We start from the raw sequence: 16,556 nt of genomic DNA on the forward strand, positions 1-16,556 counted from the left end.
ATTCCCCAGCTCTATTTCTTAATGAAAGAAAGCAGTAAAGTTATTTCAGCATCCCCATGTTCATTTATATTTAGACTTTAAAGAAAAATCAATAAATCTGAGCTTAATGAATTAGCTTTGGAAATATCAAAGAAGCACAAATGACTCTATCAACTAGAAACAGACTTTATGTATAGCCACTGAATATTTTACAAGTATTTTATTGCAGGCATGTCTATAGAATAACAGCAATAAAACTTTAAATGAGCAAATGCTTCACTAACCTCAGGATATAGATCTTATATTTACTCGGTAAATAATACATTTGTAATGCATATAATAATAAAAGGTATCCTATAATCATAAGACAGATGCAAGATTAATGCACAGTTTATAATGACTTATTTTATTCCATATATTTCCCCCACCCCAAGGCAGATTTCAGGGATGGTGCTAACAATTCATTCTCCAGAATTCCTGAATTTATCCTGCTTAATTCGTTAATATGGAACCTTCCACATGCTTAACCAGAAGATCATCTATAGGATGGTAATATTAGTCGAAGCCAACTTGTGAACCTATATTCGTTTTGATCACCTTAAGGTGATATATTTCGGCACCTCTTATATTCAAAATTACAGCCTTAGCTATACTGGATCATTCTCATAAGCAAATTGAATTCTGTTTCCCCCAGAAGAGTACAATGCAGAGATTATCTTGTTGTTCACCAATAGTAGAAGCTTTAAAGAGCAAGGGTCTCAGCATTCATCAGCTTCAGGTTGAAGATTAACGAATTCATCCTAGATCTAACCACCAAAATCTCTTAGTATCAATGTTGACAAACTCATGTGGATTTTATTTACATGGAGAGTTGTGTGGCTGCAGCAGGAACTATGTTGACATTCAAGGTTACGTGGTTAGCACCGCAGCCTCACAGCTCCAGCGACCCGGGTTCAATTCTGGGTACTGCCTGTGTGGAGTTTGCAAGTTCTCCCTGTGTCTGCGTGGGTTTCCTCCGGGTGCTCCGGTTTCCTCCCACATGCCAAAGACTTGCAGGTTGATAGGTTAATTGGCCATTATAAATTGCCCCTAGTATAGGTAGGTGGTAGGGAAATATAGGGACAGGTGGGGATGTGGTAGGAATATGGGATTAGTATAGGATTAGTATAATTGGGTGGTTGATGGTTGGCACAGACTCGGTGGGCCAAACGGCCTGTTTCAGTGCTGTATCTCTAAACTAAACTAAAGGAAAATATGTTAAAGGAAACATGGGAAAAAGTGGATAAATGTGATTCAAACTAGTTGCTTGTGTGGAGGGGAATTACTGATGCGCACTAATCAGGCCAAATAGCCTGTTTCCATATTGTAACTCTACACTTCCCTAGTTGGCAAAAAAGTTAGATTTCGAGAACAACTTTAGTTATTTTTTATTGAATTGCAACTGCACTTTAGCAAAGTGGAAATTGAAGGCTTCACCAACTTTCAGGGATTAGGTAAATTTAGGGTGCTTAGGTTTAAAAAGAATGTCAATATAAAAGCAAAATAGTGGATGCTGGAAATCTGAAATAGAAACAGGAAATGCTGGAAATACTCAGCAGCTCTGACAGCATCTGTTCTGACGAAAGGCCACCAACCTGAAACGTTGACTTGGTTTCTCTCTCCACAGGTGCTGCCAAACCTGCTGAGTATTTCCAGCATTTTCTGTTTTTATGTCAGTGAATATTTTAGTTTTCATTTAATAAAAGAATGCTAATGAAAATAAAGGGAAATGAACAAATGTTACAGTTTCCAGGTGAAAATCCAGAGGAAAATGCAATGTTACTCTCTTACTGAACATTAAGAAGCAAAAACACTGAAATTTTCACGGGTTGAGGGGAACATACACTTTAACTTCTATTGAAACAACTTGCACGCTGGGAAATTCAGAAAATTGCATACACGCAAAATGCACAAATGTGGTCGATAGCTCTAACTGTTGTGGGATAAAAATATCCAGTCAGAGCCTAGGCTTTACAAACAGGTGTAGACCATGAAGTAAAGACTTGAATGAAGGTATTACAAGATACAAAGGATAATTGAATGGGTAACTTTAATCATGCTAATGTGAAATATGTAATTTTTTATATTTTTTCCTTTGGTTTAAAACCTTAATTTTGGACATCACCTGTTTTAGTTACTGAGAGAAAATAGTGGATGAATTTATTTCAGAAACTCCATCATCCTTCACTTCATTGTTTCTAACATCCTTTCCTGATCTTGTGTTCCACCCCCTCTCTGTTAGTGCCTTGCAGTCTAGACTCTCCTCTGCAACCTAATTTGTATCTATTATTTGCCCAGTGCCTTGCTTCTGACCCACATGACCCCTGCACCTGCAATATTCATGTCATTCGCCCTAACACAGTGGCCTGCTCTCTTAACTATTCCATCATCCTCCGAACATTTCCTTCTGACTTCTTCCAAATCAGCTTGTTGCCTCACAGAGGTATATAAGAGAGAGATAAAAGAGGAGCTTTTGGGTGGCAAAAAGCATACTCAGAAGAACAGGAGCCTGCAGGGAGAGAAGTTCTCTCTTAGGCTGTAGGCCAGACACATGAGTTATTCTGTTTAAGTAGGATAATTCACTTATGATGGGGGAAGCGTTAAGTGCTCTTTGCAAAGGCAAGTTGTATTAACTGAAATAAGTGAAACCAAACATAACAATCAAAACCAATCATCTGCTGTACGTTCACCAGACATGAAATAAAGCAGCTTCTTGATTCACATCAAGTTTCGTCTCACCAATTGTTTGCTGACTGTCATTGAAGAAATACATGTGCAAATTCACAAATATCTAGTTCAGATCATGATGCTGGGTTACGCTACTGTGCAGGTAGATATAGCTTAGTGTGAATCAACTCATAAAAATCTAATTCTGAGACCACTTACACAATCCACTGAACCCTGGAAGGTGTTTACAGCAGACCTAACTTTTTAGCATGTGCCAAGCTATATAGGCTGTTATTTAGTCAGTTATCCTAATGGTTTTCTTTAAGGATGCATCTGATAATAAATTCAGTTATTTTATCTGCTCCAGACGATTCTCCTTTTAGGTTTCTTCACATTTCTTTGACCGTCCACTTAGTATTATTGTTCTGGAAAAATGTTGTGCTGTTATTTTTAGAGGCTGCAGCAATGCTAATTGCCTGATCCATTTTGCCTCTTGTGCCATTACCCTTTGTCCTTGCAGGCTTTGTAGAATTCATTCCTTTCCCCCTTGCCTCACTTCGAATTGTTGTGGTTCGTTGTTGACATGCCATGGACAGCAGTATTTATATTTCACAATTAAGTTTCTCAAGTAAAACATAGTCATCGGAGCCCTTGACGAAAATGAGCGTATTAACCAAAAATGTCAACATTTTCTGGCACTGTACGCTAATTCAGCAGTGCCAGCTTTGTCAGCTCTAATTAAGGTACCAGCTGTTCCAAGAGTACCAGGTCTGCCAGCTTTGCAAAGAGCACCATTAGCTCCAGATGTGCCAAATTCTGTTGAGGTACAGCAACTCTTGATTTAATCAGACAATTTGTTTTCCTTCTGAGTTACTCCCCAAAGATTCAAATCATGTGGTAGATGGAAGTATGTTTCTCTGTGGAGTATAGAAAGGCAAAAGTGAAAATATCCAGCTTGGTTTGTGATATTCAGTTACACAACCCAACTGGATACAATCCAAATAGATGGCAATATTGCAATAACACTACTAATAATTAATGCATTATGTTCCATTGTAATAAGTCAAAACAAACAACTGCACAATTTACAAAAATAGTTGATTCTCTACATTTTCTTCTTACTACAAAACTGTATTTCTTTCCATGTAGCATTATGCATGGTTAGATGCCTTCCAGTGTCTGAACCCACTGTCACTTTGGAATAGCTCAAATCATTTGGCAAATTCCATCAGGATGATTCATTTAGTCCACAATATCATTGGTCTGCTTTTTCAAAAAGAAACTAATTATATTACATATATTAAAATATTGTTTTCTTAACCAAATCCCATATTTTCCATCTCAGCATCCACTCACTGACCCATTAAGAATTTGTCTTCCTTAATACATTGCTTGTGTCGGTTTTCTCATACAGTAGCACATACCACTAGCCCATGTGCATTTCTTTCTAGGTCTGGGGAACGAATGCTATGAACCACAAGATATACCACCCTCTCATATTAAAATCTGATTGCACACAGTCACTATTTCTTTGCTGAAAAGTAGTACAGTAAATATTCTAACAGAGCAAATCTAGAATCATACCTCCAGGATATGCTAAATTGACACTGTATTGCACTAATAACCAACATCTATTGGACTGGGTTGGTATTTTGGTATGGTCAATTGATACAACTTGTACGCATCACACAGGATTTCCCAAATATTGGGCTGGATTTTGAAGCCTCTCCGACACTGGGAACAGTGGGGTGGGGGGGCGGGGAATGAAGATAGCAACGGAGGAGGCCCACCACTGACCCCGATGCTGGCAGGAGGGAGGTCAAATTGTAACAGCAAGTATTCCGGAGGGCAGAAATGATGTGTAATGCATTTGGGGACGGGGAGGGGCAGTTGGGAGAGGGCAAGGAAACCTTATTTTATTTATTTAAAAGAAGTTAAAGTCACTGTCTCTTTAAAATTTAAACATTCATTGAGGGCTGTAAGCCCTTTAAAAATGGCACCGGCTCGCCTGCCCCCTCTACACCAGTTAACGGCCACTTAAGGGCCTCCACCAGCCACCACGGGGATTTTACTCATGGCCGGTCGGGGGGCCCAGGCCTGAGAAAAGCTCCCCGACGAAAGCAGACAACACTCTGACAGCCTGGAGGAGGCCCTCATCATCAGGCACCCTGTGCCCAATGGAGGGCCACCCCCAATGCCCCAACATGCCACCCCCCCCCCATCCTCCCAATCAACCACCCTTGCCTCGCCGGGGTCCGACCTATCACCCCTGGCGAGGCCCCAAAAACTTACCTTCGTTCCGGGGCCTTCCTTCATTTTCCTTCTGATGGCTGGGTTGCAGTCCCAGCAGTGGCCACCGCTCCCAGTGGCATTGCTGGGACTAATAGCTGCCCCGGCAGCTCCATTAAGCGGGACTTCCTGCCTCAATGAGGTGCATGTCCCACCTCAGACCAATTAAAGGCCTGAGGACTGTAAAATGCGGGCCAGATCCCCAGGCTAGGTGGAGGCGGGTTTGCTGACTTTTCAGTCGGTGGATGGCTCCCGTCCGCCGAGGGTAAAATTCAGCCCACAATCTCTGCTCTTTGATACATTAAATTCTGAGCAAAAATCCATCAAAATATTACTTTTGTGATTGTATTTGGTTTAATGTGTATTGTGTTCAGTGTAGGGCACGGAATAGCTTGCACATGCCATCCATGAAAGTGATAGTATTTTTAACTCGAGACTTAATAGGCCTCAAACTCCTAATGCAATTTTCTAAATAAATCGTTAAAGAGTAAATCCTGAATATTCCTGAAAATTGAATGCATCAGCAGAAGGGTCTGCAACTCAACCAATTTACTGCAAATGATCAAGTTCAGCATAGTAAAATGATTTAAAGTTCAGAATGCTTTGACTTCAGTCATGCTAATATCGATCTACTGATTAGTTCATTGATGTAGATTGGTAAAGGCTGTCATTTCAGAGGTCCTTGATTTGCCATTATGGTCACTGCAGCATATTCAAATTACCTTTCCAAGAAATTTCAGTGTAAGTTTGAAAATTGTAGTTTGACTTGTGGAATGACATAATTTATGGCGTACTTCACTGATCGCACTATTCCTGGAAACACTGGGTCACTAATGCAACTATGGCACTGTGAAAGAGATACACCATTTTGATGGGTTTCTGGGAATATATGGCAAGTTCTGAATTTCTCCATGGAGCAGACCATTGACTGTGGTGCCTTGTTTGAACTTCAATCACAATCCTTGAATGATACAGCATGGAAGGAGGCGATTGACCAAGAGTTCTTGTTCATTAAAAGAGAAACTGGTCACTCTCACACCTTAATAGTGACCAATAAACTGCTCTGAAACGATATAGCTCAAGTTCCAAAATACTTTTTATTGACTAATACTTACACAACTTTCATTTTAAAACATGGAATATACATATTTTTTAAACCACAACTCCAATATAAAAATAAAGCACATTATTCTGTCCTCTGTTGCAAACCAAGTGCAAATATGTGTTGAGAAAGCCATCCTGTTCAGTACACATTATATCTTTACTTGCCTCTTGATTCCATCATTAGCTAATGGCAATATTACAGTATCTCATGTTACTTTGCTGAACATGAACACTTACCACTCTGTCCAGAATGGCTGGTAAGTCTTTTCCTAAAATGCATATCCAAGGATCTAAGCTTGCCATGTTGTTTTAATGTCTGATGAGATTTATGGACTGGATTACTGGTTGCTTCGGGTACTCGAGGGCAATTTTAACCTAGGCATACCGAGAATACAATAAGAGGACACTTATTCTACCAGTAGGTCATTGTATTGCAACATTTCTGTAATTTTATTATTTATAAGGATGCTTTTATCATTCAAATAGCAGTGATATAGTTAATGCCTAATTTCAGAGGTAAAATGGAGATTATATCAAATGATTTGCCCAATAACCAGCTGTTCATTAACATATATGTGCAAACAGTAAGTGATACCATCCAAATATTCCATTATGCAGAATGGCAATTTTGAACTAGCAATGTTATAAACAATTTACTGAGAAAGTTTTTATAATTGATATTGAAAATCAATATGAAGACAAAAGGCTGCAAAAGTGCTCCTGGAAAGAACAGAATTAAATTGTATCCTATTTTATAAAGACCACCAGCCCACATGATTCCACTTAATTAGGGTTACGATGGCTCAAACTAACTCATCTTCCAGGGTTTATATGGAAGATGGCCTTAGAGTGAACTCCAACACAGGCAACTACACTAGACATCCAATGTTCCTAAACTAACTTTGCAGATCTGTGCCAAACCAATGGTAAATTCTGATTTCTGCTGCCAGATCTGAGCTGAAGCTAAGAAATGTTCAAGTCTAGTAATGAAATATGTTAACTCCTGAGCATTGACATATCAGATGTTTAGGAGCATATCTACTGCAAATCTGCAGCTAGATGGCTGAAGAGCGCAGTTAAAGGGGTTAAATTTCATTTGATAAATGTGTGCTTATATCATTTTTGAGGGCTTGCTGTTTTTTTAAAAAAAGAGATCAGTCATTCTCAGAAACGAAACATCTTTAGTAATTTTCTTCGCTATAATACCGAAATGTGGGAAGTCAGATGTCTCGACTGAACGATAGGCTTCTCACTCTTTGAGCAACATCCACAATAGCAATATATTATGAATTACGAGTTTAAGGGATAAAAACAAGAAATGCTGGAACCACTCAGCAGGTCTGGCAGCATCTGTGGAAAGAGAAGCAGAGTTAACAGTCGGTGACCCTTCTCCGAAACGTTAACTCTGCTTCTCTTTCCACAGATGCTGCCAGACCTGCTGAGTGGTTCCAGCATTTCTTGTTTTTATTTCAGATTTCCAGCATCCGCGGTATTTTGCTTTTATTTATGAGTTTAAGGGAACTGCATTTGTGCAGATGTTAGAAAAATATATGAGTTGTTAAAGAAACTGATAGTAGGACATTTTCCTCAAAGGGAGCTGCAAGCATGAGGAGTATGAGGACCCACACATGTCAATAAGAGCCCTCAAGTGAACATTTTAGTCACCAAACAGTTGCAAATGCTGTAAATTTGGACCTAAGATTAAATGTCTCGAAATTCACAGTTCAGTCACGAACTGTGAAGTAAAAAGACATGTTAGTATTTTGGGACAAACTCTTCAGGCCCACTTTTTTCTCTTTAAAAGTGCAGACTGACCTGCTGTTTATTTGTAGAATTTTCTGTTTTAATTCTAGACCCATTGCTATTTCCAAATGTTTACAATAGCTTTTGATACCAGTACTCAACCCATGCTCATAAGCACAAAATAGAATGATATTTATTCAAAGTAAATAAAGAGTTCAAGCGATCAGGAGACTACTGACAAATAATGCATCACCATGATTAGCAGCGCAAATACTATTTAGTTGCTCACTAAATTAACACCCCGTTTTAATCTTGATCCCATCAGTAGTGATGTAGGATTTCATGCTGTGCTATTATGGTGTGTGCATGTTCATTCATACTGCATTGAAATGAATAACAATTGAATTTAAAAACAATATTGTTTCTCTCCTCCCCTCCCATTTTCCAATCTGTTTTGTTGCATAAGTGTTTGACTATTACCATTAATGTTGACTCCAAGAAAACAATAAAGGTTGTCATAAGGTCTAACTCTAAATATTGCTAGTTTAAGTAAACATGGAACTGTGCAGATCTCAGGAAAAATATCAGCTGTTAAAGCAAGCACCAGCAAGATAGGACTTTCTTGATGCGTTTTGCATGCAACAATATTCCAGTGAAATGCTTTTATTTAAACTCAGGGACTACAGAAACAAAAGAAATGCATATGTAGACCAAACGGAGAAATTTAACAACAAATCACATAAACTCAAGTCAAGAATCTGCCACTTGAAGTAAACTATCATCTTTTGTTGTAAAATATTACCTGATCACCAACTAAGGTACAAAAAATGATTTTAACATTCCCTTTTAAAAGTCACCCTCATAATCTTCATAATATTCATTAAAAAAATACCTATTCTAAAGTATTGTATCCAAGTGCCAAATGTAGCTGACGCTATTTAAAGTAGGTTTGAGGTCAGCTTCTGATAAGTCTCCCTTTCTGTATTCCAGGAATGGTGTTTCTTTACATATTCTTTGGCATTAGCCATGATGCTTTCCTTCAAACAAGTATCACTGATCAATCTTTTTGATAATTCAACAAATTCCTGAGAACGAAATAAACACAGGAGAATCAGAATTTCACTCACATAATGCAACTCACAAATAGATCTTTATTAAAACATACATGGTAACAATGTTATCTTAGAGAATGTAAATTCCAGTGGTGAAGCAATTCTCACTCTCAAAGACGGAATAATTTTTCATGTAGTTTCTTATTTCTCTTCTTGGTCTACTCATTACTGACTTGTTTAAGATTATTGGGTTGGGTTGTTGCTCATCATTTCCTTGCTATGAAAACTGATTAAATCAGATAATTGATAACTTTTTGTCCCAAATGTGAAGGATTGCATTCCCCTTTTCCCTTGCAACACCCAGGAGCAGTGCCATTATTTAAATATGCTAAAGAGAGCACATCTTAGAGAAAAACTGTAAACCTGAGGGAGGATGTATTATATTTCTAAACTAAAGCATCAAAGCAACCTAGACAAGTCAGTTGAGTTTGTACTCTGCTTTGAGAATTGAGACATATTCACAGGAATTAAATAGAGTGAGTAATGTACCATAAAGGAATAGTTTCTCCACTGGGATTTCCTATTTTAATTTTTTTTCTTTTTGAACAGACTCATTCGCAGGTAATTCAAAGCTATACACTGCAATACAATACCACGCTTTGAAGTACTATTGTATAGTGCAATTTATGATGGATCGGATGTACCTCTTGTAATTTGTACAAACTGCATTACATTCACTGTACACAAAAATGGAAGCACATAGAAATTGCACTGGGTACTTATAGGCACATAAATTAAAATACTACTACTATTCAGCATAAACAATGGAACATATTGGAAATACACACTCAGCATCTGTAAAGAGGAAAAAGATATTTCCAGAGTGTACCCTTCATCAGGGGTACACAATCCAGACATTATAACCTGTCATTTCTCTGATGCTGATGGCCTGCTGTGCATTTTCAGCTTTTTGTTTTTCCTTCTCATTTGCAATTTTTTTGTTTAAGTGATATAGCATGCCTGTCATATGTCAGGCATATCCATATGTTTTTCAATAATAGAGTATCATAGCATCTTCTCTAACAAGTACTTGATATTTTTAAATTGCAAAAGACCTACTCGAATTGCCAATGACACTGGAACGATCACAAGGGAAAAAAACACATCTAATTGATAAAACACATGTGTGCAATGTCTAATCAAATCAAATGGAGCTCCCATAAGCTACTGCTAAAGGTAAGTGCTATTGAATATATGCTGTTTTCATTAACTCAATTTCATCCACTCGGTATTGAAGACATAATAATTACTTCGACCATTTTTACCCAACTTTCTTTCAAAACATTATATCCAATTGCCCAAAGATTTGTGTTTTTCCTATATTACCCAGAAGATGATTAAAACAGGCTTTAATATTTCAAAAGCTTCATAACAGTCCACAGCCTATAACAAACATACCAGTACTGTACCCTGTATGAGTTGCATTGCTCCTCGGGGTCAACTTTGGTTAACTTTACAGAGAAAATTTAAACAATCAACAGATGTCTCTGAAGCAGGCCTTTTATTTCATACCAATAGATTTCTCCACATCTATGTTGATCAATGTTTCCTTACTTTAGAATGTTTTATGCCATAAAAGTTTCAAGGAGCAGCATGCACATGACAAAGATGATGGCCAAGGATATATCCTTGGGGAACTGCAGAGATAATGGTGCAGGAGCGTGTTATCAACAAGATGTGATGGGGAATGTGTTACAGGAAATAGGATACTTAGAGGAACTGAGTGGTATATGCAAGAATTTTAATATATTTCTAATGGCTCTCCCATTGCATTGTTGACAGGACATTGGGGTTATTATAATTCTCCTTAAAAGTTATTAAATAAAAACAGCAGGTATTTGCAACTTCCCAGAAACTTCATTAAATAGTAGTGGCCATTTGATGAAAGTAGGGCCAGTTATTTTATCTGCTAGGTTTGTGCAAACTTATTAAAACCAGAAGCTGTTTAATACAATGGGATTCCTCCAAAGTCCATGAACTAAATAAAAGCAACAAATACAAGGTCCAAAAGAAAATCATTAAATAATAACAGGCATCTCACAAAATGCTTTAAAAGAATCTGTGCAATTTTTTTTTAAAAACATAAAAACTGTAAACAGAGATTTAATTTGGTTCATCAGCTTGAGATTGCTATTGATAAAAAATTGATAAAACTAAACCATATAGTCACTAGATGGCATAGTTATATAATTTTAAACATTTTGTGCCTGAAAACCAAGATGATGTTAACCAAAGATAAATCAGGGTTTGGACTAGATTTTATAATAAATCTCTTCACTACACTTGCAGTATATTTGTGAACTCCTATCATTTCAGTGATATGAAGCTTACAGAGTTGGGAAAGGAAGAAAGTCTTGTTGCATTATAACCTCCTGCAGCAGACATAAAGGCTGTAAACTGAAGTACCAAGTAAAATATCCAACCCAAGGGATTTAATATTCCAATTAATTAAAAAATTAAAAATGTGTAACTACAAATAAACCAAAAATATAACATACTATTTTATTTAATGTTTTAGAGATACAGCACTGAAACAGGCCCTTTGGCCCACCGAGTCTGTGCCGACCACAAACAACCACCCATTTATACTAACCCTACAGTAATCCCATATTCCCTACCACCTACCTACACTAAGGTAAATTGGCTGTTGTAAATTGCCCCATCACCTGCAAGTCTTTGGCAGTGGGAGGAAACTGGAGCACCCGGCGAAAACCCACCCGGTCACAGGGAGAACTTGCAAACTCCGCACAGGCAGTACCCAGAATCGAACCTGGGTCCCTGGAGCTGAGAGGCTGCGGTGCCCTCAGGAATCATATTCAAAAAGTTTATTAGCCAAAATAAATGTTATCACCTTAATGTATGGAATAAAAGAAGTAACCAGCAAATAATTGGAGAAAATATACAAAATGCATACCTAGAAATGGTAAGAGAAATTGTAGTTTATGAATCAGAATACTTTTCTGGTTTGTGAGTTTTAAAAAAAAAATAGCCCTAGAAGTTGCACCAGCTCTTTGCCAGATTAATCCAAAATGAACCCTACTGCTCTGCTCTCTTCATAACCCTGTATTTTCCATTACTTTATATATTTATCCACTTTTTCTATAAAAGATGTCATGGTTTCAGCCTTATCCATTCCCTGTAGTAGAAGGTTCTATCATCCAATAATCCTGCTTAAAGGAATTTCTCCTCGCCTCTGTCAACACTTGCTGTTTGACAATTTTAAATTGAAGATCTCTTGTTGCTGACACACCAACTAGAAGAAAAGTATTTTCCTATGCACTCTATCAAGGTCCTTCATAATTTTTAAAACCTCTATTAAATCTCCCCCAGTGCAAATAACTTCAGTATAATAACTATTGTTTCTCATCCCTAGTGTCATCCATAGTTTTGGAAGCTTTCTGCTAATAAAAAACACATCAGCAAAAAGAAATAAAGGAGACCTTTAACTTATGTAAGTTTATAAAGAATTGCACACCCTTGAATTTTAGCTCTCATTGTTCATGACAATCATTTCAACTTTGCAATATGTTGCGACCTTTAAAATATTGCAGACTGAGTTGCATATGATAAATACTTTCTCCAGAGCTGTACTACCTTTTATGCAAATGTCTTAATTCACATTTCTGGCACAGGAGCATCCTGAAAATCCTTTTCTTAAAGAAAAAGCATTCCACTTCTAAGTAGCGCAAGTTGTTACCAAAAAAATGCAGTACAATGTTTACAACTGTAGCAGTTTTTTTAAAGCTCAGCCATTCAATTCCAGAGGGCAAGCCCACAACTGAATTTTTACTTTTTTTTTTAAAACAACAGTCTTGGTGCGGGGGAGGAGGGCGGGGGCAAAAATAATGTATCTAGATGTATCTTGAAAAATTAAAAAGATTTTCTACGACCAGTGGAAAGAGCTCAAAACCTGAACAACTTCATCCGGAACAAGCTACTCTTGCTGCATAACAATGTCAATGTGTTAACAAAACTGTTCACTGAAGGGTCTGATGGACAAAAACAAATAATTCTGATAGAATTACTTTCCTCTGTATACTACGAAATGGATAAACAACTTATGAAAAGTATAAATCCTTAAAGTGCAACGCATGTCTATCACAAAGGTTTTGATAAAGAAATAAAGTACATACACAGAACATTTGAAACAAAAAAATAGAAAACATTGCTAATGCACAACAGATCTGTCACCAGAACATTTCAGCTGTAACCCTTTGATAGAACTGTCTTTTATCTTCACAATACAGTTCGTTAAAGTCCAGGTTAGAAATTCAGGAAGGTATTATCAATTAGGTTGAAAGCTGAGGAAAATCACAATTCTTCAAGTTGGAAGGAAAAAAGGGCAGAACGTGCCTTACAAACACATACAACATTTGCAATGTCAACATAGTAAAACTAGTCTATGTATAATCTGGATATAACAAGAGATGCCTGCATTAGTTATAATGCCCATGTACTCACTAGAGATGCTCAAACTATTATCCCTTTCTTGATCGTCAACACTACTTGCCACGCTTTCAAACATTGGCACTAGGCTGAATTTTACTAGCCCCCACCCCCCTCCCCGACGCAGGGGTCGTGGCTGGGGACCCAGAAAATGTTCTGGGAGAGGCCCGCCATTGGCCTCGATGCCGGGAACGTCCCACCCCATATCATCGGCGGTGGTGAAGTATTGTGACACCCCACCACCATGCCGCTGTTCGGTGACAACATCATTTCAACATGTTAATGTATTAAAATTAAGGAATAATCACCTATCTCGTCGCGCTGGCCGTCCTGCTCCAATATTACGGCCAGTGGCCAGCACTCCCGCGTCGTCCGATCTCCGGCTGGAGATCGATGCGGGACATTGGTGGGGAGGGGGGAGGAGGTAAGTATTTCACTGTGTGGGGTGGGGGTAAAGAGAAAGAGGTAAAAAAAAACTTACCTGATAGGTTGAGGGGGTGATGGGAAGGGGTAAAGGTAAAAGTTTCTGAAGTTTGGGGAGGTGGGGGGGTGGTCAGGTCAGATAATCAAGGTAAGTATTTTGGAACGGGGATGGGGGGTGGGCGGGGAAAGAAGTAGTCAGGAATGATATGAAAGGCTATGGGGGGGGGGCGGGGTGGGAGAGGGGCTGGAAAGATTAAAAGGAACTGCATCTTTAAAAATGGTCAGTAAGGGCTCTAAGCCCTTTAAAAACGGTGCTGACGCCTGCACAGTGGCACCCGGACGCCGTTACTGAGGACGGAGCACCCGCTGTCTCCACATAATTGTTTGGGGGGGGGGGCAGTCCTCTCTGTTCATGTAAATAAGCCATCGCATCTAATATCTTATTGGACACTTTTTAGGAGTCACCAAGAGAAAGGGAGAGCTTGATCATGGGCATCTTGCCAAGTCTGCAGGAGGAATGGGAGGATGAGATGAGGTCAGACAGAGCAGCAGCATCTATTGCAGGAGAGCAAGGTGGACTCCTTGGCCACTGCATGTATAGAACATCCCTCCTCCACCAGGAACTCCAGTGCCGTGCCTGAGAACTTGTGTGCACTCTCTCTTGTTTTCCTGAGGCAGCCTGAAAATTAATGCTGCAGCTTGCTCCATCACCTTTGGTGGAAATACATGTGTGGAGCCCACATACACTGCTCCACGAAAATTACTTCTAAACAGTGCAGGAGTGTTAAACCTGCAGGTGTCTGTTTCAGCACCTTCAGCCAATTTCAAATTATGTTAATCAGCATTTAGGACCAAAATCGGGCACTAAAAATAGACTTTCAGGTATGTCTCATCAGCACAACTCCCATTTTTCACGCAGTTTTCAACCTTTCATAAAAATACTCATACTCTGTTTAAAAAAAAGTTGACTTGGAACTTCTGGAAAATTTGACTTTCTTGTGGCCTTAGCTGCTTCTGTGCAGCTCTGTTAACTGTCAAAGCTAGCAAAGTTTTCAGAATTCCAAGATATTTGACAAATAACCAGAATCTGAATCGCAGAGGATTCAAAGGGATATTTTTCATTAAAAAGATTTTGTACAACAATATTAAGATGTGGAACATTTATTAAAATGCAAAATACATTTTTCGTTTTCAAATATGCGGATCCCAGCATGAAAACAAAATTAATTGTGCTGACAACTGTACACACAGAATGAATTGACAGAATCCTATAATTTTTACTCAGGGGCAATGAGTGTATTCGTTAGCCAGAGAAAATTTTACAGTTTGTAAAATACCCGTTATGTCTTTTAGTACTCAGTGACAGTTAGTGGGCAGAAGATTCCATTTCCCTTCTCCCCAAGCCTGATTCACACAATTAAGATGAAAATGCAAGTTTATCTGTTTAGTCTTTGCACTTCTCTATACAGACACCATCTCTGTGCCCCATCTGTCTGTGATAATAATAACCCATCAATCAATTAGAATCGCTTAATTTTATTTCATTTAATGATCAAAGCTCGTTATGTGATATACATTGGGTAAAAGTAAACAGATGCTGCCATTAAATTATCACTTTCCTAGCAACTGCAGATCAGCTCCTTTGTGACAATGGCTGCTGTAACATAAGCCAATGATTCACACTGAAAACAAGCACTGCATTTTCCATCTTTCCAAAAAAGATGTAGGACATTGTGACATCTATTTCCCAACAATGAAGTGCCTGCTAGCTGCAAGCTCAATCACTGCAATTGAATCTGACTGGGAAATAGGCAGTGCTGTTATGGTTTTACATCCATTTCAATGCACAAGAAAAACTATACCAAATGGGAATATTTTAGCAAAGCTTAGTACAGCTCTGATACACAGATTAATATTACTGCAAGTCATACTAATAACTGTTTTCATACACTAATCCCAGTGATGCAATGCATAAACATCCCAATATTATTTCCATAATATAATCTCAGCTACATAAACTTTATTCAGCAGATGATACCTCAATGTTCTATTTTTACACCAGGCCTGTTTCAGCAGAGATCAAAAGTGATTGTAGATTTTGTGCTTTTGAGTTAGTGTACAGTAAAATTGATTCTACTTTAAAGCAATTCTGAGCAACCGTCACTGCACTGGTTTCAAATCTATAGTTGTCATGGTGAAATGGAAAGCATTTGAAGCTAGGTATGCTGATACCAATGTAGCCAAATATACTGAAACAAGTAACTTCCAGGGAATAACTTCCTTAATTCTTTCAGGGGATGTGGGCATCACTGGCAAAGCCAGCATTTGCTTCCAATCCCTAACTGCCCTTGACAATCGAGTGGCTTGTTTGGCCATTTCAGAGGGCAGTTAAGAGTCAACCACATTGCTGTAGTCACATGTAGGCCAGACCAGGTAAGGACGGCAGATTTCCATCCCTAAAGAACATTAATGAACCAGATGGGTTTTAACGACAAACGATAATTTTATGGCACCATTACTGTGACTAGCTTTCAATTCTAGATTTTATTAATCAATTGATTTTTTAAATTATTAATTGAATTTAAGTTCCACCGGTTGCTGTGGTGGGATTTGAACTTGTGTCTCTAGGGCATTAGCCTGGGTCTGTGGATTACTAGCTCAGTGACATTACCACTACACCATCATCTCCCCAGATCTATCTAAAATTTCCTGCAGCCAGTTGTGGTTTTGTGACATTGAGAAGAAACAGAATTT

General features: G+C 38.3%; 2 protein-coding genes across 4 annotated transcripts in view; one reads left to right on the top strand and one right to left on the bottom strand.

The window, feature by feature from the left end:
- Positions 1 to 2,952: 2,952 nt before the first annotated feature.
- glt1d1 (glycosyltransferase 1 domain containing 1) overlaps positions 2,953 to 16,556 on the bottom strand; it is a 107,331-nt gene continuing 93,727 nt past the window's right edge. Inside the window, exons 12-13 of one of the 3 annotated variants that reach the window (XM_068055067.1) lie at positions 8,714 to 8,906; positions 2,953 to 3,602 (exon numbers count right to left, since the gene is read on the bottom strand). In XM_068055067.1, coding sequence (XP_067911168.1) covers positions 8,760 to 8,906 — 147 coding nt within the window. In that variant the 3' untranslated portion in view covers positions 2,953 to 3,602; positions 8,714 to 8,759. Of the gene's footprint in view, positions 3,603 to 6,052; positions 8,907 to 16,556 lie in introns of those variants that run through there. The other 2 variants (XM_068055066.1, XM_068055065.1) reach the window with 2 other exon arrangements.
- The window catches only part of LOC137383039 (octapeptide-repeat protein T2-like), a 36,344-nt gene continuing 29,852 nt past the window's right edge, over positions 10,065 to 16,556 (top strand). The window contains exon 1 of the mRNA XM_068055638.1: positions 10,065 to 10,109. Within this exon, the coding sequence (XP_067911739.1) occupies positions 10,065 to 10,109 (45 nt within the window). The remainder of the gene's footprint in view (positions 10,110 to 16,556) is intronic.

The sequence above is a fragment of the Heterodontus francisci genome, chromosome 23 (assembly GCF_036365525.1).
Source record: "Heterodontus francisci isolate sHetFra1 chromosome 23, sHetFra1.hap1, whole genome shotgun sequence".
NCBI classification, from domain to species: domain Eukaryota; kingdom Metazoa; phylum Chordata; class Chondrichthyes; order Heterodontiformes; family Heterodontidae; genus Heterodontus; species Heterodontus francisci.